Genomic DNA, 13,918 nt, shown 5'->3' with positions numbered 1-13,918 from the left:
AGGAGGTGGAAGGTCAGGTGGAGAGAGCAAAGGCCAGCATTCAGCAATAGAGTGACCTTGAAATGGGCATATTTGGTGGAGTGGGCATAAAGAATTGAGGAGAAGAAATGAAGACAGTGAATACTGACAGTTGTTTGAAGAATTTTTTACAAAAGGCAACAATATCTAGCAGACTAGAGAAGGTTTTGTGTTACTTTTTTATTTTATTTTTTTAGTTGTAAATGAACACAATCCCTTTATTTCATTTATTTACTTTTACGTGGTGCTGAGACTCAAACCCAGTGCCACACATGTGCCAGGTGAGTGCTCTACCACTGAGCCACAGCCACAGCCCCTGTTACTTTTTTTAGTGGCAGAAATGATAGCATGACTTGTATTCTGCTAAGAGTAATTGAATAGCAAAAAATATATACACACACACACACACAAACACACACACACACATATATATATATATATATATATATATATATATATATATTTCTCTCCTGTGCATAGTATATGTATAAAAAGGTTGCTTTTGCCTTTGGCAAGAGATATGGGACTTGGTTGGATCTGGGGGCACTGGCAGCAGAGGTGAGTGCAGATGCTAGCAGAGGGTAGATGACAGAGTTCAGAATTAGAGTGCATTCCCAGAAATGGACTGGTGCTTTTTTTTCATATTTTAATGAATATTACCAGTGCCTTCTAGAATGATCACTAATTGCATATTCCTATTTTTCCTGTTGCTTAAAATTCCACATCCTTATCAACACTACCTGGTTTCAGTTTTTTGTGCTCTGAAAGGGAAATATCCTGTTCCCTTCCAACCCTCACAACCTCAATTCTGCTCCAGGCTATCCGTGCCTAGGACTTGGCAGGTTTGCAGAAACAGAGGTGGGCTGAGTGACCTGGGGTGAGAGGAGGTCTCATATCACTGCCCTGATGGGGAATGAAGACATAGAACTTGGGAGCTGAGCACTAACCACTTTAAAATTTTAGAGATTAAAAGGGAAAATGAGGGGCTGGGGTGGTGGGTCACCTGTAGCGCACTCGCCTAACACGTGCGAGGCCCTGGGTTCGATCCTCAGCACCACATAAAAAAAATAAAATAAAGTTGTTGTGTCCACCGAAAACTAAAAAATAAATATTAAAAAAAAATTCTCTCTCTCTAAAATAAATAAATAAATAAAGGTGTTGTGTCCAACTGTAATCAAAAATAAATATTTTTTAAAAGGGGAAAATGAAAAGGTAAAATCAATGCAGGGATTGTCTGATAAGCCAAAAGGCACCATGTTCATCCTGTCAGTTCCTCCTGGCACGAGATGCTCCTGTGGTGTGTCACATCCTTGCTCTGTTTTTCTGAAAACTCTTGAGGCACAGAGAATGGTGGGATGGGGGGCAAACATACCACCTACAACTCATCCTCTTGGAGGAACACAAAAAAGGCAGTGACAGTATACAGTATTGACCACTGGATATGTGAATGGAAAGGATTAAGGGGAAGTGACATTGTTCTGTGCCACAGACAGGAGCTCCTCCAAGTGTAAACACAGGAGACTAGACCGGGGGAAACATGAGCCCAGTATTGCACATTGTCATGGCTGACATTTATTGAGCACTGTGCCAGCTCCTGTGGGTAAGCACTTCACATATGTCACCTCCCTTGCTCTACAAGAGAGCCTGGGAGTTAAAGGAGTTATTATCCTTGTTTTATACATAAGGAAACAGTGACTTACAGAGGCTGATGATCTGCTCAGATACCCAAGTAGCAGGAAAGAGTGAGGATTCACACTGGGGCAGTGCAACTTAGAAGCCCACATAGTTCATCCCGGCCTTGGATACTGTCCATTTATCTTCTATTAGAGCATTATCTTTTTACACAGTTTTTCACCTAAAGAGGACATCCTGCAGTCAGTCACCCACTGAAGAGGTAGGGAGTTGGGGGAAGGGGGCTTATAGAAACAGACTTGGAAGTTGATTCAAGTGAGCAGAAGAGACTTTGCATCTTTTGGTCTATATCCCTTTCTGAATGCACGTCTTGAGACTTGTCTAGAAAAGGGGTACTCTTGAGTGCTAGAAGCTAATAACAACGAATGGCCTCTCCATGAAGGGCAGAGTGGAGGTTAAGAAGGAGAAAATAGCAGTAAATAGAAGCTAATAATGAGGAAGATATTTCTAGTAAGCCAGATGATATAGATCAGGAGTCCTCTTCTTACTTCTTAGTTGTTTTCCTTTCTATTTAATGAAATCTCTTAGACTGCCTTAGCATGTACAGTGACAGTGGCAGTTTTGTACTGCTTGTGACTGTCCTCCGTTGTTGCCTTTGGTGGTCTTAGCCGTCCAGTTCACACCTTTCCTCTCCTAAGCTTCAGCATAGCCTCAGCATCCATCTTACCCATGACCCGTGTTAAGGATGCAAAACTAAGGATGGGCCTTTCTCCTGACCCCCAGTATAGCCAACATAGTCGCTAGAAAACAGGGATTTTCCTTTTGATTCTAGCCTTCAAAAGGGTTTATTCCATTCAGGAAAACATTGTTTCTTTTGGTGCTTTGACAGTAATGCCAAAGAAGCAACTGTCACCAGCTTCCATGGCTGCCCACCTGGCAATGCCCCCATCTCCCAGTAGTCCACAGTGTAGTGCAGATCTCAGGAATGCCTGAAGGAAGGGTGGGACTTCTCAGGCGTGCAGGGCAGCAAGGAAGATGGTGTTCCCTACCAGAGAGGCACATGGATACCCAGTTAGTTCTCTTCACAGTAACGTGACTGATACACACATCAGGCAGGGAACAAGAACTGTATGGAGTAGAAAATGTATTTTAGGAATTATACCTTTTTTACAGTCTTGGGTAAAGATGAGAAAATGAGTCCAAAGGGGAGAGTTGAAGGTTCAGGGAAAAACTTCACTGGTCAGCTCTTCTGAAATAATGACATGAATAGAGATGTCTGAGCTTACAGGGAGGTCCAGAGGGTAGGAACATCCGGATGCTAGATTAGGATCATGAAAGTATTGGAGTGAGGAGGGACAGGTATCATAGTATAAAACCAAGTGGGATGGCATCAAATTAAAAAGCTTCTGCAGAGAAAAGAAAACAATTAAGAGCATGAAGAGAGAGCCTAAAGAGCCTAAAGAATGAGAGAAAAATCTTTACCTGCTTCTTTTCCAACAGGGGATTAATAACCAGAATACATAAAGAACACAAAAAAACTTAACAGTCCACTTAGTAAATGGGCAAAAGATCTAAAGAGCCATTTCTCAAAAGAAAAAATACAAATAACCAGCAAATATATGAAAAAATAAATGTTCAACATTCTTAGCAGTCAAAAATAGAAATTAAAAATACACTGAGATTTCATTTCACCCCACTTAGAATGACAGTCCTCAAGAATACAAATAATGGTAATTGCTGGTGAGGATGTGGAGGCGGAGCTACGTTCAAACATTGTTGAATTACAAATTAGTACAACCACTCTGGAAAGCAGTATGGGGATTCCTCAAAAAATCTAAAATCAGGGCTGGGGTTGTGGCTCAGTGGTAGAGCGCTTGCCTAGCATGTGAGGCACTGGGTTAGATTCTCAGCATCGCATATAAATAAATAAAATAAAGGTCCATTGACAAGTAAAAAATATTTTTTAAAAAAGATCTAAAATCAGCATATTATAGAAATACATCATATTAATGTTTATAGCAGCAAAATCCACAATTGCCAAGTTATAGAACCGGCCTAGGTGCCCATCAATAGACTAATGGATAAAGAAAATGTGTGTGTGTGTGTGTGTGTGTGTAAATAGGATGAAGTTCTACTCAGCCACTAAGAAGACTGAAATTATGTCATTTTCTGGTAAATAGATGGAACTAGAGAATATCGTCCTAAGTGAAATAAGCCAGACTCAGAAAATCAAGAGTCAAATGTTTTGTCTCATGTGCAGAAGCTAAAGAGAAGAAAGGAATAAACAAGGGGATCTCACAAAAATAGAAGGGAGAGCTTAGAGTAGAAGTGAAGGACCAAGCTGGAGGGTGGAGAGAAGGGGAGGAAAAAGAACTAGAGAATGAAATTGAGAAAATATGCTGTGTGCATGTATGAATATGTCACAGTGCATTCCAACTACATCCATAACTGCAGTGCACTGATAAAAAAATAAATTAATAAAAGACCCACAGAGTAGAGGAAGGGAATCAGAGAGAGAGGAAGGAAGGAAAGAAGGAGTACTTGGGTTTGAAATGTTACGTACAATTATGAATACGTCAAAGTGAACCCCACCATTCTGTATAACTACAATGCACTAATAAGCTTTTTGTTAAGGTCAGTGAAAGGCCATTTCCTCTGCAGAGCTGCTTCTGTAAATTTGCTGCCCAGTGTGTGGACTGGTGGGCATGGGGTCAGTGGTCAGCAGGACTGGTAGACCCAACAAATGGGACCTAGAAGTGTTTCCACATTCTAATTGTCACCAATTCTAATCACAGCTTGAAGAAATTTGGGGCACCTACCTTCTAGATCTCACACAAACTTCTCTTTGGGCCCCTTCACTCACAGTCTTACAGGAAAATGAGTTTCATCCTGGTTTAGCCAGGTTGACATAGGATAAGCCACAGTGCCTCTAAACTTTGTGAACTGAATGTAGTTCACTTTTAGAAGCAGTGTTCACTTGAACAGGAGAAAACAGAGCTAAGAAACAGTATGACTATATTTTTTAAAAAAACATTCTTAGATATTGCCTAGTAATGTGCATTAATAGTGCACATTTCAAAAACAAACTGTTGCCAGGCGTAGTGGCGCACGCCTCTAATCCCAGCAGCTCAGGAGGCTAAGGCAGGAGAATGGCAAGTTCAAGGACAGCCTCAGCAACTTAGATAAACAACCTACTGAAACTGTGTCTCAAAATAAAATATAAAAAGGGCTGGGGATATGACTTAGTGGTTAAACACCCTTGAGTTCAGTCCCTAATACAAAAAAAAAAAAAAAAAAGTTGATGTAAATGCTAAAGATTACAATAGAAAATTTTTTAAGTGATTATATAAACATTTCTTTGTCTTTAGTCAGCATAGAATTGAGATAGTTTTAAAAACAGTCTTCTGGGGATGGGGCTCAGTGGTAGAGCACTCACCTAGCATGCGTGAGGCACTGGTCAATCATCAGCACCACATAAAAATAAAATAAATGTATTGTGTCCACTACAACTAAAAACAAATGTTAAAAAACAATTATCTCTTGAGGTCTTCTGAGAAAACAACTAAGGAGAAAAAGGAAAGAGTGATTATTAGGCATTGTGCCAAAAATGTGTGTCCTATTTCATTTAATTCATAAACCAAACCTATGAGGCTCCTAAAAGTGAAGCAATTCAAGATCTAGTTCATATAAAAATGTTGGAAGTTTACCCAGAATTTAGAGTAATTTACATCTTAATCAGATTATCTTTTTCTCTTAGTGGATTATTTTATCCTACTTTTTAAAAACTTTTTATTGAAAGAATAACATCTATATTAAAGTACAAAAGTGAATTAATCTGAAGAGTATAACTCAATAAACTTTTACGTATCTCTGTATATTTCAATGTAATCACCATCCAGATACAAACACCAGACTTTCCCATGCCCTGATGGATTACCCCTGGGCCCTTTGTCCTTCCCAGGTAAATGGCCTTAAGCATTTGTAGTTTTCACTTCTGTGGAGGGCTCCATTGTTGGAGCAGTGCTGGAGGGAAGGGAACATTCACAGTGAGGTGAAATGTTAAGCATTGTGCCCTGTGGCTGCTTTGAATTACCTCTACTTATGGCACTTTCTCTTTCTGCTTTTACCCTAAAACAGGTAATCAGATCCTGTCTCTTGGGAGCCTCTCAAAAGATCAGATTTATCCAATGAAACTCAAGGGCATCTCCATCTGCTATTCAGCTCTCAAATCTGCCTTATGTGGAAATTATGTCAGCTTTGGCGTCTTCAAGTTGTATGGGGACAACCATTTTGACAATGTACTCCAGGCCTTTGTCAAAATGCTGCTGTCGGTGTCCCACAGTGACTTGCTAGTAAGCAATCATGCAATGTGGGCGTCTTTGTGAAGCGAGCAGCAGCAACCACAGGCCCCCAACTGTAGGATGAGGGCTGGGGAGTGAGAGCAGCTCCAGAGCAGTTTCCCCTCAGGGACAGCGTGCTTGGTCTCACTCACCACTAAATGCGCTATCTAGTAACACCCCTAGTGACTGTGCTTATAGAATCAACTGCAGGTTCGAAGGGGCACCTGCCACCCTCTTCCAGGTGGGTCGTCCAGAGTGCTTCAGATTGTGCCGTGGCAAAATGTAATGAGCACTTTCAGCTGATTGCTTACGGCCAGATTCATAATTCCAAAACACCTGTTTCCTGCAGCAGAAACAGGGTTGCCTCGAGGTCTTCCATTCCTTCTATTCGGCTCCTCTGACTTGCCCTGTGGTTTGGCTTTCTTTTCCACTAAAATTCTGGTGAACTGGACAGAGTGCAGAACCACGGGTGGAGCAGCCCTACATATGTGGAGACCTGCACGCACTGGTTACCTACCTTGAACGGCTCTCGTCTCTTTTTCTCCAAAATGAGTGGATTGACTGGGTGAGCTCCAGGGCCCTTCCCTGCTTGGCCACCTAGTTTCTCTAATGTGTGTCAGTGGTCTCCAAACTCTGAATCCATCAGAACACCTGCAGGGTGCTTGTTGGTAATTCAAATTTCCTGTTTCTTTCACTGGGCTCTCATTATCAGGCTTTTTTTAAACATCTTACCCAGAAACCATTGAATGCCCGGTGTGGTGGCAGTGATTTCTTGGGTAACACAGACAAGTAATTCATCCTTAGAATGGTTCAGGCCTTCCCAGCTGGTCACACACACCGCAGCCCCAGGGTTACAAGGATGATCTGAGGACCTGTGCGGGGCGGCCTTCATGAGAAACACTCCTGGACTTAAGGCGTTCCCACCATCCTAGGCTGGCCTCTGCGGGGCTACGTCTGAAGCTGAAGTCACCAGGCGTCCTCCCAGTGACATGGAATGCTCACTGAGGTTGTGCCCGGAGGACAGACGTTACAAAGGAGACACTTGGATCAAATCGGCCATATGTTACATTCACTTCCTTGAGGGGACTCTTCACTACAGCTGAGGTCCCCCAAGAAAAATGGTGTCACTCTAGAAATTTTTCTCTAGCCCCCCCTTTTTTTTAAACAGTCAAGCGAACCTCCAGTTCAATAATTTTCAAACTTGAGAGTATGTAAGACTCTATCTCATATGTATATTAAAAACACACATTGCGAGCCCCACCTCAGAGCCTTCCACTTAGTGAGTCTAGAGCGGGATCAGAACGAGCACCCCGAGTGATTCTTACAGAGGTAGTCTTCGTCTCACTTTAGGAAATGCTGTTCTGCTTTACCTTTCTTATGAGCAGCATGTTTCTTTGACATGAATTTGGGTTACATTTGAGATTTTCCAGGTATGTTTCTTATATGTTTTATCTTTGCCTGTAGTATGGAAAATACTAAGCCATTTACCAAAGGATGATTTAGTCAGATGGGTTGGCATTGTTTAAATATAACAGACTATAATGCCAAGTCCTATTATAACAGAAAATTTCTTTGTGCTTAAAAAACACAAACTGATAATAACAAAGTTGTCTAACCACTATTAAGTGCTATTCATTGTTGTAATATTCCAGTTCAGAAAAATGATTCAGTCTTCTACATATTTACCTGCTTTTAGGTATTAGCCATGTAGAGTAAAACTGAAGTAACATTCTGTTACAGCTTCAAATTAACATTTCTAGAGATCAAGGGATTCCTATTAGAACCTTTTTAAATGCTGAATTGGGAATCATTATGCCATTTTTTAATATATTTATTGACCTTGTATTTAAAAATGAGTTGACAGTTTCCAATATTATAAGTTGCAATTGCCCTTGTACTGTACGTGATTTTTTCTTCCCTGTGGTTTGACATGCAGTCCCTCTCTGTGTTGTAGCAATATCGGAAACTGAGCCAGTCGTATTATCCACTCCTGGAATGTCTCACCCAGGACCACATGAGCTTCATCACCAACTTAGAGCCTCCTGTGCTCCTGTATGTCCTCACTTCTATCTCAGAAGGACTCACTGCTCTTGGTAAGGATAATGGAAAACGTTGTTCCCCTAGGAAAGCTTGCTCATGGTCTCTTAATCTATGTGCTCATTGAGACTCTCATCCTCCAAAGGAGAAAAAGGTATTGTAAGCTCAAACTGAAAGATTATTTTAGAACTCTTATTTGCAAATAGGAAAATACATTTTGATATATAGTATGTTATTTTATAATTAGCTTTATTGATGTATAATTTATATTGCTGATTTAAGTGAACAGTTTGATCAGTCCTGACAAATGAACCACCACAACCATTGTGTATAATGTTGTATGTGTTTTCATCACCACCAAAAGCTCTTTTACATCCCCTCAAATCAGTTCCTTCTCCTTACTCTTCTCAAAGGACCACTGTCTGCATTGTCTTTGCCTTTTCCAGAATTTCATGTAAGTGGACTCCTATAATATGAAGTTATTTGTGTCTGGCTTCTTTTATTTAGTGTGATGCCTTTAAGAGTCATTCATATTATTTTGCAAATCAGTTGGGGTTTTTGGTCATTGTTTGTTTTGGGTTTTTTTGTTTTGTTGTGTTTGTTTTTTTGTTTGTTTGTTTGGTTTGGGTACCAGGGCTCTACCTCTGAACTACATCCCCAGCCCTTTTTATTTTATTTTGAGAGGATGTCTTCTCACCAAGTGGCTGAAGCTGGCCTCAAACTCACTGTCCTCCTACCTCAGCATCCTGAGTCACTTGAGATTACAAGCATGTGCCACGACACCTGGCTCAGATTGTTAGTTTCTTTCTGTTGCTGAGTATTATTCCATCATGTGGACTACCTCAGTTTGTTTGTCCATTCACTGGTAGATATTGGAGTTGTTTATGTTATTTCACAATTTTGAATATTGGCACTGTGAAAATTAATGTACTAGTCCTCATGTGATTGCCTGCCTGCCTACCTACCTACCTCAGACGGACAGACAGATTGATCAATCGATCATAGATAATATTTCCCTTGTCTAGGTACTTAGAGTAGAATGTCTGGGTTTCATGCTAAGTATATTTTTAAAATCTGAAGAAACCATTAACCAAGGTGACTGTAACGTTTGGTTCCAGTGGTGTAGGAGGGTTCCATTCACTCCTCATCCTCACCAGTACTTACCACTGGTATTTTTAATCTCACCATGTAACATATGGGAAATGGGATCTCACTGTGGTTTTAATCTGCATTCTACTAATGAATAATGATTTAAGCATATTGTCATGCTAATTAATGCCTTTCACATGTCTTCTTGGTGTTTGTTCAGATCTTTTACTCATATTTTTAACTGGGTTCTTTGTTTTTGTTACTGAGTAATAAGACTTGTATATCCTGAAAACACATCTTCATCAGATATTAAGTTCTGCAGATATTTTTCAGCCTATGACCTGTCTTTGTGTTTTCCTAACAGTATCTTCTGAAGAAGAAAATTTTTAGTTTTGAAGAAGTCCAAGTTATCTTTTGTTGTGGTGGTGGTAGTTCTAAGAAATGTTTGTTTAGCCAAGGCCATAAAGATTTCTCCTGGGTTTTCTTCTAGAAATTGGATGGGTTTACCTCTGATGTTGAAGTTTATGATGCATTTCAATTTAATTTTCATGTATGATATGAAGTAAAAGCTCAAATTCTCTTTTTAACACGTGGACAGTCAACAGTTGTTTTAGCACCTTTTGTTGATGAAACATCCTTATCTATTTGGTTACCTTATGCCAATAGTATGTTGTTGATTTTATAGGGGGTCTTAAAAACTGTATCATAGCCCTTTAGTGTTTTCTCTTTTAAAAATTATTTTGGCTATTCTGAGTCCTTTGCCTTTTTATAGAAATTTTAGAATCAACTTCTCAGTTTCTTTTGTTGAAACGAAAAGAGTATGCTGACTTTAGTTCTTTTTGGATAAATTCTGAGGAGTGGAAGAGCTGGTTCATGTGGTGGCTCTGTTCCTAGCTCTTTGAGGAATCTCCCCACTCTGGAAAGTGATTGTGTTAATTTGCAGTCCCACCAACAATGTATGACTGTACCTTTTTACCTTACATCCTCAGTAGCATTTTTTATTCTTGATAATTGCCATTCTGATGAAATATCAATATAATTATGATTTGCATTTCCCCAATTGCTTGGTATCTTTATTGTTTTGAGAAATTTCTGTTTAGTTTTTTTTTTTTTTTAACCCATTTCTTGATTAGGTTTTTTGGGTTTTTGGTATTAAGCTTTTTGAGTCTTTTATGTATTCTCTGTATTTATCCAAAATAACTAAAATTAGCATACTCTAGTGATACAGCCCACATCAGTATTTATAGCAGCACAACTCAAAATACCCAAGACAAAGGAAGCAGCTCAGGTGCCCATCAATAGACTAATGAATAAAGAAAATCTGGTATATGTAGACAGTGGAGTTTTACTTATCCATAAAGAAGAATTAAATTTTGGCATCCTTTTGTTCCTGACTGATGTTGATATAAATGGGTAGAACTGGAGAACATCAGGCCAGAAAATCAAGGGTTGAATTTTTTTCTCATTTGTGGAAGCTAGATATATACATATAAAGCCACCAATTAACAATAAATAAATAAATGGAAGGTAGACCAGTAGAGTAGAGGAAGGGGAATAGAAGGAGGGAGAAGGGAGGAGAAAGGAGGAAACTGGGCACTAAAAGGGAGTAAATTAAATTCCATGCATGTATGATTATGTCAAAACAAACCCAATGATTATGTACAACTATAATGCAATAATAAAAACAAAAAAATTATTTTAAAGAAAAAAAAGAGTAGGGAAATCTTGATTGAGGTCGCATTGAATTTATAGATCAATTTGGAGATAATTGACATATTAACTATTATTCAGTGTTCAATCCCTGAAAATTCTATATGTCCCCCTATTCACATAGGTCTTCTTCAACTTTTCTCAAAAACATTTTTGTAGCTTTGAATTTATGAGTCTTATCTGTATTTTTTAATATTTATAACTAAAAAATATATAACTAAATATTGTACGATTTTATGCTATTATCAGTGGCATTTTAAGTATCTGTTTTTCTTTGCTATAGTATAGAATCAAAATTGGGTTTTTTGTTTCTTTGTTGACTTTATATCCTATAACCTTATTAAACTCACCTATTCTATCAGCTTTTTATAGATTTCTTACATAGATGTTTTGGCAAATAAAGAGGTTTTACCTCATTCTTTCTAATCCATCTTCCTTTTTTTTTTTTTTCTTGCCTTATCACACTGGCTAGAACCTGCAATACAATATTAAATAGAAGTGTAGAGCAAGCATCTTTTTTTCTTCTTTTCAGTTTTGAAGGCAGTTTTTCAGTTTCAAACCATCCCATATAATGCTGGGTTTCTCATAGGTGTCTTTTATCCTTTGGAAGAAATTCTTTCATTCATAGTTTACTGAGTGTATTATCATGAATGAGTGTTGAATTTTATCAGGTGCTTTCTTTGTATCTACTGATATGATCATATAGTTTTCTCTTTTTTGTTAATGATCACATTGAATGATATTTAAATCAACAATATTCAGTCCAAATCACAATATTAAGTCAGCTTTGCGTTCCACATGTGGCTATGACTGATATGGATGTGTTCCTCTGTAGTTCTCATGGAGCTTTTCTGTTCTCATATCCTCACCTTGTTTTAGTCAGTCTAGTGCCTTCATGAGATGAGCTAAGAAATGTTTTCTCCTCTGCTTTCTCCTGTTTATATATAATTTTTGTTTATTTTTCCTTAAACATTCAATAGAATTTCTCAGTGAAACCATCAGACTTAAAGTTTTCTTTGGAAGATTTTTAACTACACATTAAATTTCTTTAGTAGATGTATATCTATTTTAGTTGTTAATTACATCTTGAATATTTAGTGTTTGTGTCTTTAAAAGAATTTATTTCATCTAAATTTCGTCTAACATTATTGACATAAAGTTATTAATAATGTCCCCTTGATATCTGGTTTTATTTCTGTGGGACCTATAATGATGTTCCCTCTTTCATCCCTGATATTGGCAATTTGTATCATATTATCTTTTTTCTTTTCCTCCCCCTTTTCTTGTCTCTTCCCCTCTTCCTCCTCTCATCTTCTCCTTCCCTCTTCTTCCTCTCCTCTTCCTATTTTTCTTCCTTGATCATTCCAGCTATAGTTTATCGGTTTTATTGCAAAGCATTATTTTTAGTTTCCAGTGATTTTTTTTTTCTGTTATTTCTATTTCACTGATTTCAAATATGACCTTCATTTTTTTCTTCAGTTGATTTTTGCCTTCTTCCCCCCCCCCCATAGAAGCTTAGATCGTTGGTTTTAGACTTTTCTTCCTTTTTAACATATACTTTTTAACATTTATTTTTTAGTTGTAGTTGGACACAGTGCCTTTATTTTATTTATTTATTTTCATGTGGTGCTGAGGATCAAACTAGGGCCTCGCACGTGCTAGGCGAGCGCTCTACCGCTAAGCCACAACTCCAGCCCCTTAATGTACACTTTTAATGCTTTAATCTGAGCACTACTCTAGCTGTATCTCAAAAATTTAAGTGTTATTTTTGCTTCTGTTTTTATTCAGTTCAAGAATGTTTTCTGATTGCCCTACTGATTTTTTTCTTAAAGCTGTGGGTTGTTCCTTAGAAGCAGACTGATTTTCCAGAATTTGAAGATGATCCTGAATCTTTTCTGTGACTGATTCTAGTTTTATTCCATTGTGTCATAGAATACACTCAATGAGTTTTTTACTTTTTAAAGTTTATTGAGACCTCTTTGTGACCCTCACTGTGGTGAATGCTTCCCGGTACTTAGCTGAATGTGTGCGCCACTGCTGGGGAGTACTCTGTGCCGGCTCTAGCTGAAGGTGATATACCTCTTCTCTGTTGCTCCTGATTGGTTGGTCGGTGCTGTTTTTTTCTATGCATGAACTAAAAAGAAATGCTGAAGTCTCTGAAGACAGTTATAGATTTGTCCTGTCTCCTTTCAGTTCTGTCAGTTTTTGTATCAAATGTTTCTGTTTAAATAGCTCTGTTATTAGGTGCGTAATATTTAAAATTATTAAATTCCTTTGATGAACTTTTATCATTACAAAATTATCCTCTTTATCTCTGGTAATATTCTTTCCTCTGAAATTTTTGTCTGATAACTTCTCCAGCCTTTTTTTTTTTTTTTTTTTTTTTAAGTAGTATTTTCTCCTGTTCCATCCTTTCACTTTTTTAAAAAAATGTGGGGGTTTTCATTTTGTTACTTGTTGGTTTAGGGTACTGAGGATTGAACCAAGAGGATTTTGTCCCTGAGCTACACTCCCCACATGCACACACACACTTTTTTTTTTTTTTTTTTTTTTAAGAGACAGGATCTTACTTAGTGCCAAGGCTGACCTGGAACTTGTAGCCCTCCTCTCCCAGCCTCCCAGGTCCCACACAGCACCTCTGACTGGTGTCCTCTGCCTCTCTTTTTCAGTTTTAAGCTTGAGAGTGGGCACACCTGGGTAATCCAGGATAACCTCCCTATTTTAAGATCAGCTGATTAGCAAACTGTTCCATCTGCAATTCCCCATCATTTAACCTAACATTTAGTTTCTGGGGATAGGACAAGAACATTTGCCAACACGTAGCATGTATATATCAAATCTGACAGCTGCTGCCTTCTGATCAGTATTTCAGCCAGTTAGTGTAACTAGCATTGTTTGCTTTCTCTTTATCCTGTCTGCCTATGTTTTTGCCTTTTTTTCTGCATTATTTTAGTTTGGGTTAATTGAACATTTTTCGTGAGTCCCTCTTATGTCCCCTGTGGTCTTTAGCCAGCCTCTTTATTTTTCAATAGTGGTCTAGGTTTTTAAAATCTACATCTTCAAATAATATCATTCCCATTTACTTCTGAAGA

The 13,918-nt window shown here is 38.3% G+C and overlaps 1 protein-coding gene across 1 annotated transcript in view; it reads left to right on the top strand.

The window, feature by feature from the left end:
• Positions 1 to 13,918, top strand: part of Ranbp17 (RAN binding protein 17) — a 296,032-nt gene that overhangs the window by 249,625 nt on the left and 32,489 nt on the right. The window contains exons 23-24 of the mRNA XM_027938663.2: positions 5,788 to 6,002; positions 7,945 to 8,083. Of these exons, the coding sequence (XP_027794464.2) occupies positions 5,788 to 6,002; positions 7,945 to 8,083 (354 nt within the window). The remainder of the gene's footprint in view (positions 1 to 5,787; positions 6,003 to 7,944; positions 8,084 to 13,918) is intronic.

The sequence above is a fragment of the Marmota flaviventris genome, chromosome 5 (assembly GCF_047511675.1).
Source record: "Marmota flaviventris isolate mMarFla1 chromosome 5, mMarFla1.hap1, whole genome shotgun sequence".
Classification (NCBI taxonomy): domain Eukaryota; kingdom Metazoa; phylum Chordata; class Mammalia; order Rodentia; family Sciuridae; genus Marmota; species Marmota flaviventris.
This window is presented reverse-complemented; position numbering and strand designations above follow the sequence as displayed.